We start from the raw sequence: 22,290 nt of genomic DNA, 5'->3' as shown, positions 1-22,290 counted from the left end.
GAAGAAAAGGTACATTGCTGTAATTCCACCTTCTGCTCCCCCTCTTCTTAAAAATATGTCATTTAAAACTTTTATTTTGTCCACCTATCAGTCTGAGACTACGGAGACAGCCGTAGTGACCCCCATCAAAATACTAAAGAGACCTGCAGGAACTTCATCCCATCCACCTGATCAGAGAAGCATAATTACAGAAGGTGACGAAGACAAGGTGAATTTCATCATTACCACGTAACGCTCTGGTTGCATTTACATTCCCTCAAATTTAAAATATAAATTTATTTACATTTTCATTGCAGCAATCTGATACAACAATGACAGCCACCTTGACCCCTATTAAACTGCAGCTGAAACAATCTGAATCTACTTCAAGGACTGCTGCCTTCAATTTTTCAGAGGAGTGCCCTGACAGTCAAGCAGGAAATAGTATATGCACAGTAAGTCTGCCTCAGCTTCACAAATGAATCAATGTATTTCTCTTTTACCAACTAAGTTAATTTTGCTGTGTTAGGAGCCAGAAATGTTAACAGGTTCACCTGAACCGGGAAACATGTGGAGAACGCAGGAGTTGAAGAACCTATTTGGTTCTGAGTATGGGAATTCAGACCAACATAAGAAGCCACTGCAGTCATTGCGTAACAGCGCAAAGGTACTGGGTGTCATAATATTGGAATGTGTATAATCATTTTTAAACAATGGAAGCTTATCCCTTTTATTTGCATAGGAAAAGAACCAACTTGAAGCTGAAGTCGATACCTGCCATCATGCAGACATTCCTTACGTCTGCAGTGACATTCCAAGTACTGACAGTGACAATCAAGATTGTCACAACAATGCTTGTGCATCTGAAAACCTTGGCGTCAGTTTCTCTTTTTTACGTTGGTGGTATTCCTATACTATTACTCTCTAACACTTTGTTCCCATTCCTCATTTTCATGTTTCAGGAGTATGTGTCCCTTCACAATGTACCAAAATTTATGCTGCCTAATGATAAACTCGAGAAAAATACAGTGGTTCAGCTACAAAATTATCTAAAGTCAAGAAAAATATTACCTGTACCTAGATTAAAGGCTGATCTCATTGCCAAGTAAGTTTCTCCCTCAGCCTTGAAAATATGTCCTTTTGTCACTTTATTGTGGAATTTTTTTTTTCTAATTCTTCAGGGTAAAAGAGGTCATGGCTTTAGAACCTGCTCCTGTATCTAAGCCCAATGTTTGCAATAAAAAGCAGCAAAGACTGGTGCTAACAAAGGTACTTACGGAAAGATTTTTAAAAAATAACTGAAGCAAATAATAGTTTCCTGTTTTCTAACATCTTCTTTTCCTCAGGATGTTGCCCAACTACCTGATGATGATGTTTTCCCTCCTACTGGTTGGGAGGTTTTCCCTAGTAGAGATATGCCAAGCAATTTCAATTTTGGGAGTGTGTTCAACTACATAGTGGAGACAATGCCTCAGTTGCCAGACCCTGCCAGTAATACTCCTTTGGCAGATTCATCGGATGAAGAGGACATTGCAGAAAATGTAGTAATTATTAATGACCCCTTCGAAGATGCTGAGCAGACTGAGATCAAATGCAGTAAAAAACTAAGAAGAGGCTTGCAGTATGTAAAAAGTAAATATGTGAGAAATGTACATGATTGCTTACCAGACAGATTGCATTGCTACAAGGGACAAGTACGTGCTTCCATGTCGAAGGTAGCCTATCATGTCAAAGTTGCAATTTTTCAAGTTTCTGGTTCTGTGGTGAAGGCCTCATGCCACTGTGGTGCCCACACAATGCAAAGGTGCAGTCACATCAGTGCACTGTTGCTGTATTTATTACTCCATAAAAACCTGAATGGTCCTAAAGGTGAGTGGACACTTTTATTTCCATTTACGATAAGTTTAATTCATTGAATTTTCTTTCATGAGATTGGGAAGTTTCCTCCTGGCACCTCTTGGGTTCATCACTTTTGTTCCTGGCAGTGTAAGTGTTGGCATCCGAAGCAGGTCTTGTATTTTTCGATACTGTGTTGGTCGGTGTGATGTTTCATACTTTGGTCTGGATTTTTGGCTTTTGCAACTGACATTTTTCTCACAAATTCTGTGACCTATGAACACCAACCTATTTCGTACAAAAAACTTTTGGGGAAGTGGGAGCATCCTATTGGTCTTGCCTTTCCTAACACAGTTTCATAGTTGCATCCTAATTCTTACGTCACTTCTCACATGTATTCTATTTTAGTATTTATATCTCTGCAGTTTCACTTGATAGTTGCATGAATTATTTTTCTCGTAGTAATGGATTGGTAGTGGTAGGTGGCTGAGGTATATTTTTTTAAAAATAAGCAGCAGATAAAGGTGAATATTACCTTAGTAACAAATTTAATAATCAAAGACATCCTGATACGATTACAGGGTAGTAACATTGAATTGACAATAAAATATATGCAATACACAGAACGTTTTTCAGCCTTCAATCCTATCAGGGTCATCCGGATCATCAGGGTTAACGCCAGAATCAGGAGGAGCACTTTGAGGCTTGCTGGCTCTCAGAGTCTTGTTGAGGATGCGTGATTTATTGAAGTTCCTGAGGTATGCTGCTATATACACCAAGTCAGAGAGCACTGGAAGCATAGACAGGGGAATGATACCTTGAAGCAGGCGGTTGTCTTTGATGTCTGCCATTGTGTGCTCAGTGTAGATACGAGCAGCTGCTATGGCTTTTGTCACAATCTCTTCCTCTCCTGTGAGGGGTTCATTTGCAGACTTGGAAGGAGGCTTGAAAAATTCACAACCTATTGCCTTTAGCTCAGCAGTGAGCTCATAGCCTCTATCAGTCATTACGGCATCACCGGGAGATAAGCGGCTCAGTAAGTCACTATGTAGTATCACTTCTTTGTCAGACATGTTGCCCTCCATTCCCTCAGTACAAAACATAGTAGCTCCATTACATGATATTCCTACTGAAAACAATACCACATTGTGGCGTTTATACTTAGAGTAGGTGTTGCCTTGTTGTTCAAAGTTTGAAGGCATCTCAGTAAAAAATGACACACCATCAATCAAAATTCTAAGATTCTCAAATGGTTTCATTTTATCAGGCTTGTTTTTTCTCTGCTCTTCTGCAGTAGGGAACATTTCCTTTTCGATATCTTTCAAAGATAAATAAATCAATCTTGTCATGGCGTAGCAAAGTTCACCAGCCCAGGAAACACTGCAATTAAACATGGCACTAAGTTCCTCCAGTGGGTATCCTCTTCTTAATCTAAGGAGGAACATGAACAATTTGTCTCTGCAGTTTATTTTTGATGGTCTTAATCTCACTCTCTCTTTGACTGAATATTTGAATTGTAATTTAGAAATCACTGGGAAACCTCCAATAAAATTATACAAAACTTCAAAATCTTCAACGCTTAAGCCAGTGAAAAATTTGAACTTCTTATCATATCTGCAAGTCTCATATGTGTAATAAGGCAATGTTTGGGTGCCTCTGTCAACCATTTGCACCTGAAAAAGAAAAAAAATTAAGGCTTAAAATAACAAAGCATTTTATGTAATAAGGAAGCTACAATAGTTCCATACTAACTTTTCTGGATTTATTTGCTTCTGAAACCTACAGAAACAAAAGAAAATAAAATGCTTGCATTAGTCAAGGAACATCATCTTATTTTGAAAATGAAAATTCTCACAAACTTACTGTAGTTTCTAGTTCACTGGGGTCGTCAACCATTTCTTCATCTGATAGATCCAGTCCTTCTAGTTGTTTAGACACCTGTAACATAGGAATGATTGCGTTGTTAAAATTCTTTCCTTCATTTCAATGAACCCATATAAGAATATTGTGCTCTTTCAAAGTACTCTTCAATTCAAATTTGTATTCTTCCAAACCAAAAGTAATGGCAATAAAAAACTGACAAAAAGTGTACATAATATGTGCATGATTTAGAAAAGATTACATGATTGCGTGCTTGCATTAATTATTGTGTTGTCTTTTGCAGCCATCACCTGCACTTCATTGCCTAACGTATGGAATGTTGGGTCTCTACAACGTCAACCAGGCTTCTCCAAGTCAAGACAATATGATTCTGTGAAGCGTGATTTCTTGCGACGTGCCACATTTGATCCCAGACCTGCCATTGAACTGGAAGGACGTACAAGCCACATGAACTTCATGTATCTCCTGAGTCAGCTCAGCTACAAGAAAGAACCCTCTCTCTTCCAGCAGCTTGGATCCTTAACATATGAAGACTTCGCATATGATGAAAGTGACCGTGAAATAATCAGGACTAATGTTGGACTCCTGTTCACTGCACTGGAGGAGCAAGTTAATAACCTGAAACCATCACCAGCATTCACTGGACCTTTCGAACTTGCAGGGACAAGAGGTCAAAGCTCGACAGATCTGTGGAGTCGAGTTCGATCCCTGCAATGCTCTGCCCAGCCAAGCCGGCGCATTAATCGATTTAAGACAGAGTCAGCCCGTACAAATTTTCTCAGACACCACTTGTGGGGTATAGGAAACATTACGACCAAGGCTATGAAATATGGAAAGAAGCACGAATCTACCGCTAGGAGAAAGTACCAAGAGGAACAACAGCTCATAGACCCGTCAGTTGTTGTGGAGGAGAGTGGCATGTTTCTCCACACACAACACATAGGTCTTTCTTGCAGCCCAGATGGGTTGCGGAAATCTCAAAATGATCCCTGCAGGCTGGTAGAAATTAAGGTGCTATACAGCCTCAGAGATCATGACCCCGCTGAATTTGACACCCATCTGACTGCGGAAAAATTATCCAATTTCTGTTTGGAAAGAAATTCTACAGGGGAGGCTCAGCTGAAGAAAAATCATGCATACTATGATCAGGTGCAGTTTTGTATGGGCCTGCTGCAGTTACAAGCTTGTGATTTTGTTGTGTGGACCCCTCAGAATATGATGACTTTCCATATTCCATTCAATGAAGAGAGGTGGTTGGAACTGCGAAAATCATCACTGGAGTTCCATAAAGAATATCTTCTCCCAGAGTACTTTGCAAAGCGCACACCCCGCAAACTATGCCCTATAAGACTTGAATAATTTTTAAGACTAAATTTTATATGTTGACTATGTTAAGGACAAGTATTATATTATTTAAGTTTTTGAAAATTATAGATGTTATTTTTAAAATTATTTTAACATTTGCTCTGTTATCTACTTCTGATTTTTTATGTAATACTTTTTCTATATTGTATACCTGTCCTGTTGAGCTGGTGCCGCTTGTGTTCAAGTTTTTCCTCTTTTGTTGTTCCTAAAAGAAAAGAAAAATTTTTCACTGCATTTCCTTTTTTAAAAATTAATCTAAGCAGAATAGATCTGCGTCTGATTTTAATACACAAAAATATTTCATAATTACTTGTAGAGTCTTTTTCTTACCTCTAGTAACCACTCATTTGCCACCTCCTTCTTTTCATAAATTAATGTCAGTTTGGGTTGTGCAATAAACGGAGACATGAAGAGGTTTGATATAGACAAAGGTTCAATCTGAAAGAATATGAAGTGTTACACACTGTTTTTGGCGAAAAAGCCAAGTTATTTTTGGACCAGCTTACCTTGGTGTCATTAAATCGCCGACAACGACCATCAGGGCACACAGCAATGAACACTGCATTGTCATTTGTTCCACTTGGTTCAGACATCATTGATCTCAATTCAAAATGTTCCCCCTTGATTTTAATCTGCAGAGGTGGTGTAGTCTCTGCAGGGTGCCTGTAACAATAATTCCATGCAACAAAAGAAACTGAAATGAAAAGAACTTGTTTTGCAAGTACTTAATACTTACACTAGGTGCACAACGAAGCTCTCAGCAAGTCTGGTGGTATTCAAGGGAGTCCAATCTGCTGTAGCTCGACAACACTGAGTGCAGATGTCTCTCTTACTTCGCTCCAAAGCATCTTCAATAGCCACACGAAAGTCATACACAATAGACTCCAAATAGAGTGTGGACAATTGCTGGTTAATGTCGTACTGTCCACACGAACACCAAACTGTAAAATACACATTGCATTATCGCAATTAAATTCCAATTTTACCACAAAGTTAATTAAAGAGGAATGATGTTACCTCGGTATGAGATGTCAGACTTCCACATTAGTGAGATGGGAGACATATGTAAATATTTGAAGCTGTAAAAATTTTTAAAGTGAAAGTTTCAACAAGTTGGAAGCACATAGTTAAATAACAAAATTCTAGACTTACTCATCATTTCTGTCAACCTGTTCAAATCGTAATTTATCTATGAAAATCTCAAGCACTTTCAATGGGCTGGACCTATCTGCAGCACTCATCATCTTGGATACATCTGTAATTAAAAATATTTGAAGGATAAAATTTTGACATCATGGGAAACTGAAAGCAACTATGATATGCTCACCATTCCACTTATGGACAAATGTAGTCGGATTTCCTATCCCACGTTTTTCAATTTCATCGTACAGCTTGAAGAGGGCACAGCACATGCACAGTAGGGACTTGCATGATTCTCTATGTTCGAGGTCGTCGAGAATGAAGTCAACCATTGCGGAACAGTGGAGGAGTGCCTGTAGAGAGGAACATTTAATAAAATGCCAGCACTGATATAGACTAGGGGTACGCGCCGTTCAGTCTGGGCGCGTAGTGTGGCTGAGCGATGCGAATGGACATTTTTTGTGCACTTTGGACTTTGCTTGAGTAGACGAAATGTCCATCTTATGGGCTCATATTCAGTGAACTTAAGACCAGGGGCACAAATGGAAGTGATTTTCGTTATCAGAACACCAAAAACTGCTGGAATCAATGTCAAACTCGATTTAAAAATTTTGGTCCAAAATTGGTCAAAATTCGGTTAAATATGAGTCTGGGAAAAGTTTGAAGGTCATTTTTGAGTTCAGCACACCAAAAACTGCAGGAAACAATGTAAAACTCGACATGAAAATTTTGGTCCAAAATGATCTAATTTGCGATGAAAATATAAGTCTGAAGTCGAAATGAAAGTGATTTTCGTTATCAGCACACCAAAAACTGCTGGGATCAACGTAAAATCGATTTAAAAATTTTGGTCCAAAATTGGTTAAAATTCGGGTAAGTGTGAGTCTGGGAAAATTTTGGAAGTCTTTTTTGAGTTCAGCACACAAAAAACTGCAGGAAACAATATAAAATTTGACTTGAAATTTTTGGTCCAAAATGACCTAAAATGGGATGAAAATATAGGTCTGGTGTTAAAATTGCCCCAAATTGCGTAGCTCTAGATGAAAATGTAGGATTGGCATTGAAATAAATGTAGTTTTTGTTGCCAGTACACTGCAAACTACATACAATACTTTAGACTCAATTTCTGTATATTGTTCCTATTTGTCTTCATGAAGCACCCTCTGCCGTCACCAATTCCCTGATGCCACACCAAGGCGAATCCCTGAGTCGAGTAAAATTCAATTGCCAGCTTTGAATCGCTTAATTGGCTACTCGTATGCTTGGGTCACTATTCGATAACTCTTTTTTCTTAACTAATGAACTCACAATTTTATAAGTTATTTTTATGAAACATTTTGTCATTCTTTCATTGTGAAGCAGTGAATAAAACAATATTGATTGGAACATGTTATCACAGTAAATATTAAGAGAGTCAGTTTAGGGTAGGCTGATCAAAACCAGTTAACGGGGACCAATTATTGTCAAATCCAGTGATTCGTCACATAGAGTCCAACCCCAAAGGCTACCCAAGGCTTAATGAACCGACATAATTTATCTTACTCATGTAAACAATACTGAGTAGTACCAGTTATATTAACTTCGGTGAAGTTAAAGGAATCGTCTCACTAAATCCAATCACCAATTCACTCACCGCTAAAAACCTGAGTCGTCTCTTTGAAACCAATATCAATTTAAACTCTATTAGGATTAAATATACACAACCATACATTGATTCTATTAATAAACTCATGTTAGTGCTTTTGTACTCTTGTCAGCTTGCAGCATTGCAATAGAATAAATTTCTCGAGTCCAAACTAAGTATGCCTGCCAATTTCAACACAAGTTATTTATGCATTTCCCTGTTTTTCCTCTAGTTTGAAAATTTTAAAAAGAGGATGACACTAGAATGAAATAAAAAGATGCACACAATACAAAAGGTCAAAAAAAAAACATCCTTTTTACAATGCTTTGTCAAAAGTGCACTGACCTGAAGATGATTCCCCTCTGACAGAGGAGGGGGGAGAGGGGAACGAAACACGTAAAACATTTTCGAATCCATTCTCCATATTTCGCTGTGTTGGTGTTCCAAAAGGGTTTTAATCATTCTAGAATGTTGAAAAACTAAGGCCGATCTCATTTCCAAACCCTTCTGCTCTTTATTTAGTTTTATTTGCTTATTTGCTTGAGTCCCGTATTTGAGAGCCGCGGACCCGCAGGTATGAGAAATTGGTAAGCGCTGCTGCCTCGCTGCCAACCTAACCACGCTAATGACCTGATTCAAAAATATGTTTTGATTATTCCAAACGATACTAAACAACGATTTGAAACAAACTCGTGTTGGGGGGTACTAAGGCGACGTTAAATACGAAATCTTGAAACTATAGCCACTGTAGTTGCTGAGAATCGTTGGTGAGTACAAACAGACAGACGCACGACCAGTCACTTTTCAGCGCGCCCAAACACGGCAAGGGCTTCGCTATCGCTCAGCCAATAAGAAAGAGAACTACATGTTTATTTGCATAAACTCACCTGAACAGCAGCAAGAACATGAGGTGCATTCCTGGTATTTGTGAGACCCCCATCAATGTGTTTCGGCATGTTGACTGTTTGCAACCGAGCTGAAACAGTACAGGTGTGAAAGCAAAAATAGGGCAAGCATGAGAAAATGTAAGTTACAGTATTTAAGAGACGCTCCATACATGTCATGGCATAGAACCAGTGAGTAAGCAGTAAAAAGGATAAGTTCAAAAAAGTTCCGAGATGCAAGTTGGGAACGATGACACTAAGACTCAAAACTGAATGAAACAATGACTTTTTTCGACAAAATATCTTAAATGGATGGTTTAATTTATTAAATTCATTGATATAAGGAGTTGCCAATGCGTGTGTTCAATGTAATAAGAAAAAGAGAGACCGGGTTGTAGGGGTTATGTCACTCCCGGTCCCCATATTTGACCATACAAGCGTATTTCACTTCAAATTTTAATCGAAAACATCTCTTAATTCCTTACCAATGAAATCAGTAGAAATTTTTCTTCAAGAAAAAAATTTTATATATGTCACAATATCTCTTCGTTTACACTAATAACACAGAACTACGCCGCTCGCTACACCCGCACCCCGATTTCTCATACCCGCCGGAAGCCAAGCAGCAGATCCGACCGTATCCGGATCCGGTTTTGTGCTTCTTTACTTCTTCTTTTCCAACCAGCGGAATGGCCTATTTATTTTCATGTACTAATTTTTTTGCTCCTTTTTCAGGGTAAAATTCCCATCAACCAACGATTGCCAATCGTTCCTGTGGGTCAGAAGTGTTGGCAACCCTTTCCCAGTGTCAGACTGCCCAAAAACTTAGATTATCAGTCCATTGTGAGGTATTTTGAAGATATCCCGCATTGTGACTTTTCGTATCGAGAAGGGGTTGTTCTTGGATCACCTTCCTCTCCTCAACTTCACAATGACAGTACAGACGAGGAAGGGGACAACGACAGTGCAGAGGAAGATGATCCCGGCATGTCCTTCACTGACCTTTGTCGAAGGGCAGTCAAGAAGGCACTGCAGCGTGGGGAGCTGTTCCTCACAAGTGGTCGGGTAGGAGCTGTGCTTGATACTGAAAGAGACAACCATCACTTCATAAAAGCACAGGTTCATGCTTCAATGAAACAGATACTCTACCTAGTCCTTATTATTTTCGATAAGGAGGGAAATATATGCAATGCCTCTTGTGCATGTAAGACTGCTGCTTTGCAACGCTGTGGACACATAGCAGCAGTTATGCTTCTTGTGTGGAACCACATCAAGAAAGAAGGACATGAAGGTAAATATCTTACAAATTTATTCACAAAAATTGATTGATGTAGTTCAGTCGGTACATTCCAATCAGTACAATTATTACCGAGATAAATATATGTATGAGAATGCAACAGTTAAAAATCAATTTACACAAGTCCATTGATGTAGTTCAGTCATTGCATTCAAATAAGTTGCAGTAGGTTTCACATTTTATCAACTTGTGATTTCTTTTTCCTCTTCTCCTTTTTCTTGGTATTCCAATTGATGAAAGGTTCTTCAAAATTTACTAAATTAGCACATACTCGCACAACATCGGACAATATGTCTATCATGGTATTGGGCACAACATTTCTGATTAGCTTGAAGAACTTCACTCTTCCTATGAAAGTTTCGACATGAATCCGAGCGCCTGCTACACATTTAGACAAAAGAATTTCCCTCTCAGTGAATGTGGTTCGGTGGTCTCCAAGGAATGCTGGTATTAGAATGTCAACTCCAATATCATTCAGATCTTCCTCCATATCAAATCCTCTGTCGCACATTACAGCCTCCCCAGGTTTCAAATATTTCATTATTCCGGACTTCAGAAACAGTTGTCTGTCTGTAATGACACCCTCCATCCCTTCACTTGCGAAGGATAATCCACCATACAAAGAGGTGGCAAACAAAAATTTGACAATATTGTGGGCTTTGTATTTAGAAAAAGAATGGCTTTGTTGATCCATGTTGGATGGCTTCTGAATTTTGATATCCGTTGAATCCACAACACATCGTAAGTTTGGGAATGGAGCATAGCAGTCTGGCTTATTTTTCTCTTGGGCTGGGACACTTACAAATATTGCGTCCTCCATTGACTTGAAGACTTCAGATAGGGTTCTTACCCAAGCGGTAAAAATGTTACTGATAGTACTTTCAGGTAGATTGAAAAACATCTTCATTTCACGCAGAGAATATCCTCTTCTCAAGCGCACTAGAGTGAGGAATAACTTATCCCTGACTGAATGTGAAGCATACAACTCTCTTTGGGGAGTTTTTGCATCATGCCTGTACTTCATTTTCTTGTTCGTTTCCCCTCCCACCAATTCAAACAGGATTTCGAATGCTTTTCTACTGATCCCTGTGAAGTAATGGAAATCATCATCATTCCATTGTTTGCTCCGGTCATAGGAGAATGTTGCCATGTCACTTTGAATTCCGATTGTTCGTTTCAAAACAGGTTCAGAAGCTTCCTCCGTCCCATGTGCTGATTCCTCTTCTTCCTCTTCTGTGATCTGCTCCTCCATTGGCTTCGCCCTCTGTGAAGACAAAAATAAAAGAAATTAGATATTAGTAATTTTATATTCGTTTGTTTTTTTTTGTTTCAGCCATTACAACTACGGGAAGAGAATGTTATTGGAGAGAGGCTGCCCCAGGGCGTGACCCTGGATTTGTCTCCATCAAGCAGTACTCTTCACATAGAAAAATAGATAGAAGAAATACTTTCGACTACCGGGCCACAGAGTTTCAAAAAAAGGGCACCATGTCGCTAGATGATCTAAAGAAATTTCGGAACCACCTAAAAGAAGATTTATCTTCATCACTGTTCATGCACCACATTGGGCCCCTGTTCGACATAGAAGAGGAATGTGATGGGCTTGACAATGTGACTGAAAACTGCTCTGAAGCAGTTGAACATTGCTACGAAATGTTGGCAAAACTGTCTGAGGTTTGTGAAGGTAAGACTGAACCTTTCGAACTGCCGAGCACAAGTGGACAAGATCGAAGTGAGAGGTGGATGGATGAGCGTGCTATCAGGTGCACTGCAAGCGATTGCAGAACTTTCCTTGGCCTGACCACAGATAAGGCAAAAATAAATTATCTCAGAAGGAAAGTTTGGAATTTGGACCGATTCGAAACAGAAGCTATGAGGCAGGGTAAATTATATGAAGATGGTGCAAGGAGACGGTATCAAGAGGACCTGAGGGATACACTCAGCGGGAATATGGATTTGACAATAGAGGAAAAAGGGTCAATCGTCAATCCAAAGTACCCTACTTTGTCATGCAGCCCTGATGGCATAATCCATGTACCCACAATTGATGGTGACTTTAGGATACTTTTTGAGGCAAAGTTCCTCATGAGCGGACATGTTCACCCAGACAAATTTGAAGAAACCATGACTGAGGAACAGATCAAACGCTTCTATCTGAAGAGAAACAATCAAGGTCTCATTGATCTTAAACAAAGCAGCAGACATTATTATCAAATTCAAATGGGCCTGGACATTTTGGAGCTTGAATGGTGTCATTTGATGGTTTATTCTGCCTCAGGGTACACCATAGTGCCAGTACGGTATAATCGTTTTTTCTGGAATGAGAAGAGAATAAGACTAATTCTAAGGCACCGTGAACTCTTGCTTCCTGAATTTTTCCTGAAGAGAACTAAACGGCATTTGGCACCCATTGAATTAATTTATGACTACCCTTCTGTGCAGCCTGCAAAGAAAATCGTAATTTTTGACAGAATGGACAAGACTGCAAGAATTATTGAAGATGATGAAGATCTCAGTGGTGAAGATGTTGGCAGTGGTGATGTAGATTAAGTTTTTGGTTGAAGTTGCTTACTGAGAGTAAGAAACAGATGCCATCACAAAGTATGTGTTTGATCTCTCTAATCTTGACTGTGAGTTTGCAGTTCCTATTGTTTTTATTCTTTAAGTATGCTCTGAAACTTAAGACTAAGTTTGTTTCTCCTAGAATTTTTTTATTTCTGACAAAACTTGTTGCTATTGATTTTATTTGTGATAAAGATTTGAAATATGTTAGGAGATCCTATTGATTTTATTTGTTTGTTGCTACTATTAATGTTATTTTTGATGCCTCTTGCAATAATTTTTCTTGTTCTCATTCGCTTTACTACGAATGCAGGTCAAAAGAAATTTTCTTCTTCAAAGTGGTATGATTGTAGATTTGATACAAGTTTCCTGCTCCTATTTATTTCACTTGTGATAAAAAATTAAGAATTTTTGTAATACCAGTCTTATACTTACGAAAGGTTTTACAAGTACAGGTACTAGTGATTGGAGTTGATTTCAGCTGTGATGAAGCTTTAAAATAAGATTGTTGCCATGATGTTGCTCCAGTTTGGGAGTAACTTGCAATATGTGGTAATTTTTTAAATTAGATTTTTAGTCCATATTTCATTATTGTGAGTCATCAATAATTTTGTTTACTGTGTGCATACACTTTTCTAACTTTCCAATTATTTTTTTTTAATAACAGAATACAGCTTATTATTGGTTGTGGATGCTTACCTCGTTATTTGTCACCTTCACTTCCGACTCCCTCCATTGTTTATTAAGTTTGAAGCGCAGTTCAGTCATATCATTCTCCACATTTTCTTGTGAGGGATTGGGCGAACCTTCAAATGAGTTGGGAAGTGATGCGGCCAGGCTGCTGAAAGAACCTCCAGTTCCACCAGGACGAATAACGGAAAAGTTGCTCTGAGGAGAATATGCATCGACATCCTGCAATACAGTTTCACTTAGCTCATTGATAACTTTCACACAGATTCCGTTCATTAATTAACATCCTCAATATGAGCATACCATCATCTGATTGGGTGTTTTACACACTGGACCGGCTGATGATTTGTTGACTTCTGCCACATCAACACTTGGATCATCAACATCTGCATCCAGCTCCTCAAAGCACTGAATAGAAAGATATTAATTGAAATTTCATTCATTACATAAACTGACTCATTATGTTCATGTACACACATTCAATGGAGGATCTTCAATCGGAGGTGAAAGGGTTGACACCATTTTCGCACGAGGCAGGCTCTTGGCGTTTGGAGTGTCACCAGCAGGGTCAGTACGCTTTAACATAAAGATACATTTTTTCTTTGATAATAAGAATTTCATTTTTTTAAATCAGACATGACAATTTTCCATTATAATTAAATGAAATAAATCTTAAAATGAGGATATCCCACCTGGTATTTGATGGGAACAGGGTTCTCTCGAGTGGGACCTCTTCCACCCACAAAATGACAAGAACACACAAACAGAGCAGCAGCCATCTTCCGTGGGGTACCCTTAAATTTGCAAGCATCCATCCATGACTGACATTTCCTTGTACTAGCTGGTAGTCTATAGAATTTACATTTGGAGCCCTTCACTTCCTTGTGCTCGCAATCCCCATAAGAGCACTTACGCATCTACGATAAAACAAATGAACAAAAACACCGTCAAAGACCTCGGAGGAGTATTTCTATTAGTGTGTGTCATTTGAACACCTATTTCACTCCTGTACGACAGGCAATAATAAAATAAGTAAACTATTCGAGCCGGTAAGGTTAACCGATACCCGTTAGAGATGTTCCCGGCTCTAAAAACAATGCATTATTGCAAATAAATTATGCTCACCTTATATATTCTTTCTAGGATACGATAATATTTTTAAAAAACCCGCAAACTTCACGAATTTACAGCCCCCGCACGCTAAATCTCTTTGTTATTCGTTTGAGCACGATTAGACGACGCGCGGAGCCTCTAGCAGACGCCAGGCAAGATGGCGGCCGAACAAGTGAGGGTTTGTTATGTTCTACCCCCACCGCCGCATCTTCTTCTTTCTCTTCTTCACTATCGCAAAATACCTCATTGGTAGTATTGGGCAGTCTACTCGGCCTAATGCACAAATTTGGTGCTCTTTTGATCTGCGCAAAGCGTTTTGCAATCAACGAGCTAGATCTTCCAATCGAAGCAAAATAAGTAACCCCTGCACCTCCCTTGCGCATGGCTTCACGCGCTTCCTAGGCCGTTGCCGCCCCCTGGTATTAGTCGGGTCACCGATTCCTAGTATTACGCGGAATAGTGATGGCGTAATAGCCAATTTTTTTAAATTTTTCCCTATTTAGGATCCGATTTTGGCCTAAATATGGATAATTTCGAGCGTGATAAGCCTTACGTACGGTAATAGCGTAATAGAACGTAATAGGGAGTAGTCGGGCAGGGGGTGGCAACGGTCTAGGGAGAGCGTGAAGCGATTCTCGCGCCGTCAGTGCAGAGGTTGCGCACTTGTTCGAGATTATGAAAACTAGACTGTGTTTTTCAAAACGCTTTGCACCGATGGAAAGGGCTTGAAATTTAGGGCGCATAAGGCTAATTGCTCTTCTAGAAACTCCCCCGTTACCTAATATTAAGGTGCAGTAAAAACACCGAAAAACACAAAAATCATAAAATTGAGGAAAAAACTCAAATGCGCCATGTTGATGTAAATGATTCCGCCCTTGTGTTCGGTTGAATTGGAAGTATCGGGCAATCTACTAGGCCTAATGCACCCCAAATTTTGTGCTCTTTTGATCTGTGCAAAGCGTTTTGCAATCAACGGGCTAGGTCTTACAATCGAAGCAAATTAAGTAACCCCTGCACCTCACTCGCACATGGCTTCACGCGCTTCCTAGGCCGTTGCCGCCCCCTGAGTCGGGTCACAGTTTTTAAGAGTGATTTCCCCCTCGGATATAAGCATTGCCTAACGCTACGCTGCGAAATTTCTGCACGTGAAATACTGCAGTTAGTCCGTATTTAAAGTTATCTTCTATGGTGTTGTCAAATTTAAAGTGAATGGCTACGATACGCTGGCACTGCGCAACTATCTTGACTCCCGCTCCTGTGCGGAAGCGGTTGTTCTTGACGTCGTCGTAAGTAGATTGTGCTCAGATCGTCGCTGCTAAGCTTTTGAGGTAAAAATTACTGACAAGTGAGCTGCGCGTCAGATTGTGTACGACTGAAACCTGCCTGGGAAGATTTCTTCGTTATCTGGGACATTAAGATAGAACGGCTAGGACATGTTTCATGAGCGCGGGGCAACATACGACTGAAGTTCTGCACCTCTTCTGTTCCCGTTCATCAGGAATACTGCTCGCGACTCATTCCTCCACCTTCTCTTTCTCCGGAACCGATGCCCATTTGAGTCGGGTGGACAGTTCCTCGAACGCATCAGCTTCTGGACACACCGCAGCGGTCATCACTCAAATTTGAAGGTATGTTGTGCGCTACTAAACTACGTCCTGCGTAACATTACGCAGGACACTTCTGCGTACGAGCAGTAACGTGCTTGGGCAAGGGCACGTTCATTCGTCTCGTTTCGGAGTTGAAGCCCCATGCATGCTGTTTCTGCGGATGTCCGGGTTGGAATCCAGGAGCCGACATCGTGACCGGAAGCAAGGAGTAAGGAGGGCACTCCAAAGGAGCTCTGGCCTGCGAGAGAATCGAAACCGGAAGTGCGAAATGAGAGTTTCTACGCAGTGGGCAAGGACTGGAGCTCATCCGCAGCAGCCTTCATTTCTCATAGAAACTGTCACTTCATACTCCTGTTTTTTTGTTCTTCCGGGTCAGAGCTCCCTAGGAATACCTTTATGTTTGTTCCGAAACATACGCCGATGCATGAACGTGTCCTGTCAGTAACGGTACAAAATGAACCGTGTACTTGGACGTTCAAGCTGATTCTCGTTATCTTTGAACCACTTGGTATGTCAAACGCAATAGTTTGAACCTAGAACATGGTGTGATTCGAGACTGAAAATCCATTCCTTACTTTATTTTTTGCGTACCCCACAGTTTACCTTTAAAAATGAACCGTGTACTTTGACGCTCAAGCTGATTCTCGTTATCTTTGAACCACTTGGTATGTCAAACGCAATAGTTTGAACCTAGAACATGGTGTGATTCGAGACTGAAAATCCATTCCTTACTTTATTTTTTGCGTAATTAGTCCCACAGTCTACCTTTAAAAATGAACCGTGTACTTTGACGCTCAAGCTGATTCTCGTTATCTTTGAACCCTCTTGGTATGTCAAACGCAATAGTTTGAACCTAGAACATGGTGTGATTCGAGACTGAAAATCCATTCCTTACTTTATTTTTTGCGTAATTAGTCCCACAGTTTACCTTTAATAAATATTTGCGACGGTATGCTTCGTAACAAGAAATGTAAACTATTTGTTTCCGGCAATGGTGGCTCCTAGCTTCGGGTTTAAACCTGCTCCGAAACACAATCAACTCCCGAAACTGGTGTGATATTCCGTTACGCTGGCTCCACCCCCCACTGGTAGCCAACGAATGTGACGTCACGTTCGGTTTCACCGTTTGTCACGCTCAAACTACCATTGCCGTTTTCACGTGAAAAGAATCGTGACGTCACATTCGTGGCTACCAGTGCCCTCACTGTTGCTGCTTCATATCAAAATCGTGCATTGTCATTATTTGCAAACGATGCCAATGTCTTCAGGAAGTGATGACTTTTTCATCAACTGTGCCCCCGTCCACGAGCACTGCGTTGTTGCAAGAACTGCGATTAAAAAAATCTGTGTAACTATCTTTTCATTCCTTTCGAGGGTTGTCAATGCATTCTCGGCAAATCTTGGTTTTTTTTTCTCTTATTTTAATTTTCGAGAGGTTAAAGGCAGAGCTGCGGAAGACGTCGGACGATGTAAGGGAGGGTGGGGCACCATGACCACTGGGGCACCATGACCACCCCCCTCGCTCTCGGGAACACACTCTGAGAAAAAATGACGGTAAATCCTGGATAATTTTTTTTGCCAAACTTTACCGTACTTCAAAAACCAGTATCCTCCGTACAAACTACAGTATTTACCGTACTTGTTTTACAAAATATTCCGTAGTTTTTTAACAGTAGTTACCGTTCTCCCGTACAGTCCATGCCGTAGGAAAGACCAGATCTGGTCCCAACAAAGGCCGCTTCTAAGAAGTGTCCACATCAGGATCTTGAAAAAAGGGGGTCGACCGACTGAAAAATTTTATTGCACCTTTCAATAGGTCTCGTCAGGACCTTTCCAACGAGTGGTCGGAAGAGGGGTCCAGGAGTCCGACTTCAGCAGTTGCGTACATCAGGAACTTGGAAAAAGAGGGTCAACCGACTGAACAAAATTATAGCAGTTTTTGATAGGTATTAAAAGTACGGGATTGCCGGGGAAAAATGTACGGGATTCCCTGTAAAAAAAGTACGGCGTTTCCTGTAAAAAAAGTACGGTATTGCCTGTAAAAAAACGACGGCATTGCCTGTTAAAAAAAGTACGGTGAAGTCTGGAGTAATCAGTACAGGATTTACCGTGATCTTTTCTCGCAGTGCATGGTACCCCATAGGTGGGGCGCCATGACCACTTTGCGTTTTATTTTCCAAAGTGTTCTGTGAGCCTGCCGTGCATTGCAGACAAGTTCCAAAGGGCGGAAGAGGTCCTTGGAGGTCCAATGAATCCCCTCATGCTGGAAACTTAACTTTTCGAACCACACGGTGGAGTAGAGGGAGGTACAAAAAAAAAGTGGTCATGGTTCCCCACCCTCCCTTACATGCCTGAGACACACACCACCGTCGGATGTATTAGAATCTGCATCTTTCATTGCACGCGCACGCCCTCAGCCTCATACACTGCAAACCCAACTGTCTGCTTAGTACACAGTTACAAATACATGCTTGTAAGTGTGTACTTGCAAGCATGCGTTTGTAAGCGTGTTCTTAGTAGACAGTTACACTGCAAGAAAAAGTGTGGATAGTACAACAAAAGTACAACAAAAACTGTACAGTAGAAGTACAACAGGGATTGTAGAAAGTACAACGAGAATGTACAAACCGAGCCCTGGACTGCACAGCACTCGTCATGCCGGTTCCATTGTACTGTGTACAACAATTGTTGTACTTGAAAAGTACACTAAATTTCTGAGAAAAAATTTGCCAGAAATTTGTGTACTTCTGTTGTGGTTATTTCCTTCAGTGTAGGTTTAGAGTGTGCCAACAATTTTTATTACACTTCAAGAAAAAGTGTAAATAGTATAACAAAAACAAAAGTACGACCTAAACTGTTAAATGAAAATAGAACAGAGATTGGATCAAGTACAACGAGAATTGTACAAACCGCAACGAGGCCTGGACTGTCCAGCACTCGTCACGCCGGTTTCATTGTACTTTGTTCAACAATTGTTGTACTTTGAAAGTATACTAAATTCCTGATTTAAAAATTGACATGAATTTCTGTACTTTTGATGTGGTTTTTACTTGCAGTGTATCAGGCGTATTTTTTTAAGTAACCATAAGACTTCCTATTCCCTTCTAAATATTTAAAAATGTCTTCGTAATTTATTTAGAAACTGAACATTTTAGTTCATTAAGGGGGGACCCTGGTGAAACTTTCAAGTAGGCTCTCAAATAAACCCAGAAAGTTGAAACTTGGCTTAATTCTTAGGTTCATTACGGTGAGTTCCCGAAACAAAATTCAATCCAAAATGTTGATTGGTCTTTGAGAAAAGTGACACTTAAGTGTTACGATTTTATTTAAATAAACCTCTGTCCTGGGACACAAATTTTTATATTTTAATAATACAATAAAGTGAGTTTTTTGCCTATTTTTCAAACTTTTTTGTGTTTGTAAAGTTTTTGTGTTTGTAAAGTAAATTGGTTTTAAGTTTCCATCACTAAAATTTGTGCAAGTCATCAAAGAATAGTGTCCATGCAAAACAACTTATGTCTGTGTTAACCAGGAACGCAGGAAGTCTTTCTACGACAAAATTATTTTATCGACCGAGCAAAGCTGAGAAGTTAAGCGTAAGCCAACGACAACTGTTCTCATTGTTATTTCCTATAAGTGATGAAGAAACTACCCACTTAGCTTAAACGTGTTCAAACTGTTGAATCTGGAACCTTCGATGCACATTTTTACTTATGAACTTTTAAAAATACTATTTTTTGGCAAATTTGGCCAATTTTTCACCAGGGTCCCCCCTGTAGTAACAAATCGCTTAGGTAAAACTTATGAAAAATTCTTAACAAGATGGTTGCTTACAAAAATGCTTCTGCTGGTAAGAAATTATCAGTAATTGGCTGAGAGTGCAGCCAAATTTTACGACCCTCTGAGCGTGTACGTTTGAGCGATGTGCCTTTACATTTCCCTCTTCGTGTCTTTTCGCAGATCGCTACTGTTGGTCCCACCGCGCCTCCTTGTGTCCCGGGACGTCTCCCAGGACCTTCCGAGTCATCACTAAGGTACGTCCTGTTCAAGTCGTAGTGTGCTTACTTCTCCGTGCGGTCCCTCTCAGTAACGAGTTGTTCTGGTGTCTCCGACTGACAGGAACAACGTCCATTGTAACATCCTCGCAGACGTTCGTGAAGATGCCCGTCCAGTGCGCAGTTTGCAGTCAATGGTGCGTCTCGCCGTCAGCGCTATCCGTGCATTCAAGGATCCACACCGGAGAGAAGCCCTTTGAGTGCGCGGTCTGCAAGCAGAAGTTCAGTCGGGAAGGAAACCTTCGTAAGCACCTCCGCACCCACACCGGAGAAAAGCCTTTTGAGTGCGCGGTTTGTATGAAGAAGTTCAGTCAGGACGATAACCTTCGAAGGCACCTCCGCACTCACACCGGAGAGAAGCCCTTTGAGTGCACGGTCTGCAAGAAGAAGTTCAGTGAGTCAGGAAACCTGAGGAAGCACCTCCTCATCCATACCGGAGAGAAGCCTTTTGAGTGCACGGTCTGCATGAAGAAGTTCAGTCAGGCAGGAGACCTTCGAAGTCACGTCCGCACTCACACCGGAGAGAAGCCCTTTGAGTGCACGGTCTGCAAGAAGAAGTTCAGTGAGACAGGAAACCTGAGGAAGCACCTGCTCGTACACACCGGGCACAAGCCGTTTGAATGCACGGTCTGCAGTAAAAAGTTCAGTCAAACGTCAACCCTCCGAACTCATCTTCGGATACATACTGGTAAGAAGCCCTATGAGTGTGCAGCTTGCGCCAAGAAATTTCGTCTCCCAGTTTCCCTCCGATCCCACATCCGTACCCACACTGCGGAGATGCCTTGAGTGAAGGGGTGTGCTTTCAGCTGACGTTATTTTAAGGACAGTATGCGCCGTGGGGAACAGGTCCAATAATGCGGTGTCGAGAAGCCTGTCTTCTCCAGCCAGGAACAAGTAGCAAACGCTGAGAGCAGTAACTTATTTTCGAAATAATGTATTCGCAACCCAATTCAACGCAACAGTGGACAAGCAGTTAGAACTGGAATTTAGGTTTCATGTCGTGGGTTATGCTACGTGATTCTGCAAACTGGGCTTCATTCTGAATTGATAATTTTCAAAATTATTGTCCCCAAAAATGTAAATGAAAATTATATTTAAAAAAACAAAACAAAAAAAAAACAACTTTTTGTTATCTAAGTGTTTGTTTGACGACCGGCCAACAGCTTTGACAGTTATATTTTGTGACACAGTAGAGGAAACCACCTGTAAGACTTAAGTTAATTAGATTAATTAGTTAAATTTCACACCAATAATTGTAGGAGAAATGGTTTTCAATGATAAGTTGTGAGAAGACGCTCCATTTCCGATGCTGCTTTGTCTGACAATGCGTCTCTAGATGCACTGCGGTTCTGATGTGAATTTACATCTTTGGTATATTCAAATCATCATTCCTTTGTTCCAACACATGTTACGCGTAAAGAGACATTGTACCTTCTTGTGAGCCGCAATGATTGCTTTGTTAATCTTAGCTGGTATGGAAGTCCGGTCTGAACTTTAGTTTATTTCATGATTAACATGGTATCACTAGTGTTCAAGTCTGTAAGTAGTAAAAAAATACAATAGAATGTATCTTTTCATTTCCTTCCTACCCTGTCTCAGACCCGCTCGTCCGGCCCTGGTCCTGACCCGATCGGGCCTGATCGACCCTTACATCAATTTGTATCATTGGATTATTACCGTTTTTCACTTTCACAAAAACATTCATACACTTTAAAAACGGTTATAACCGGTTGTTGCATGGAATACCGCGAAATATGACACAAATATCGACATAAAATATCCGAAATAATACCTATAATACTCCATAGTACCTATAATATTTAACACTTCGTACGCGGTTCAGGAGAATCAGCCCCCCTTGGCACGCTCTAACAACACGGGTTGAAATTTGTACATCAGACTTCAGGAAAGACCTGGAATTTAAGTAAAATTTCCTGAGATTTCGGTTGGCTTTAATTCTAGATCTGAAATTCATGTGGCATTTAAAAAAACCTGTACACTGGAATTCAAAGTAGTTTACCCTTGGCTCCACTCTCATTCCAGGAACGTGTTATCACGCTGAAGAGAATGTGACGAAATTTCGAGTTCCTTTGAGCATTGTCACATTCGTTTCAACGAAGTGACAGGTGGGATGAGTGTGTCCAAGGGTGTAAACACTCGCGTAATGCCCTGTACACAAGAACTGTGTAAACGTTAAACAATTTTTGGGTCAAATCGAGGGGTCCTATTCAAAAGATCTTATCTGGGCGTTCCCCCC

The 22,290-nt window shown here is 40.4% G+C and overlaps 3 protein-coding genes across 9 annotated transcripts; 2 read left to right on the top strand and 1 right to left on the bottom strand.

Moving 5' to 3' along the window:
• The first annotated feature begins 2 nt into the window (after window positions 1–2).
• Window positions 3–2,305, top strand: LOC117644048. The gene is made up of 9 exons (XM_034383234.1): window positions 3–9; window positions 92–208; window positions 297–434; window positions 509–646; window positions 722–856; window positions 942–1,084; window positions 1,161–1,248; window positions 1,326–1,848; window positions 2,241–2,305. The coding sequence occupies exons 3-9, from the start codon at window positions 312–314 to the stop codon at window positions 2,303–2,305; spliced, it is 1,215 nt and encodes a 404-aa protein (XP_034239125.1). The 5' UTR covers window positions 3–9; window positions 92–208; window positions 297–311.
• A 7,748-nt stretch (window positions 2,306–10,053) lies between these two features.
• LOC117643646 lies at window positions 10,054–14,537 on the bottom strand. The gene is made up of 6 exons (XM_034382640.1): window positions 14,384–14,537; window positions 13,951–14,175; window positions 13,736–13,834; window positions 13,562–13,666; window positions 13,268–13,480; window positions 10,054–11,270 (listed from the first exon to the last, which is right to left on the bottom strand). The coding sequence occupies exons 2-6, from the start codon at window positions 14,173–14,175 to the stop codon at window positions 10,179–10,181; spliced, it is 1,734 nt and encodes a 577-aa protein (XP_034238531.1). The 5' UTR covers window positions 14,384–14,537; the 3' UTR covers window positions 10,054–10,178.
• Window positions 14,538–14,910: 373 nt separating this feature from the next.
• Window positions 14,911–21,592, top strand: LOC117643647 (gastrula zinc finger protein XlCGF57.1-like). 7 transcript variants are annotated; one of them, XM_034382645.1, is made up of 4 exons: window positions 14,911–14,929; window positions 15,870–15,999; window positions 19,939–20,012; window positions 20,098–21,592. In XM_034382645.1, exon 4 carries the CDS (start codon window positions 20,139–20,141, stop codon window positions 20,817–20,819), a length of 681 nt encoding a protein of 226 aa, XP_034238536.1. In that variant the 5' UTR covers window positions 14,911–14,929; window positions 15,870–15,999; window positions 19,939–20,012; window positions 20,098–20,138; the 3' UTR covers window positions 20,820–21,592. The 7 variants fall into 7 exon arrangements, with proteins under 7 accessions (XP_034238536.1, XP_034238535.1, XP_034238533.1 ...); XM_034382644.1 differs by lacking the exon at window positions 14,911–14,929 and adding an exon at window positions 15,517–15,657; XM_034382642.1 differs by lacking the exon at window positions 14,911–14,929 and adding an exon at window positions 15,553–15,699.
• The last annotated feature ends 698 nt before the right edge of the window (window positions 21,593–22,290 follow it).

The sequence above is a fragment of the Thrips palmi genome, unplaced genomic scaffold (genome assembly GCF_012932325.1).
Source record: "Thrips palmi isolate BJ-2018 unplaced genomic scaffold, TpBJ-2018v1 HiC_scaffold_17, whole genome shotgun sequence".
Lineage (NCBI taxonomy): Eukaryota > Metazoa > Arthropoda > Insecta > Thysanoptera > Thripidae > Thrips > Thrips palmi.
The sequence above is the reverse complement of the archived record's forward strand: the minus strand, read 5'-3'. Positions and strand labels throughout refer to the sequence as shown.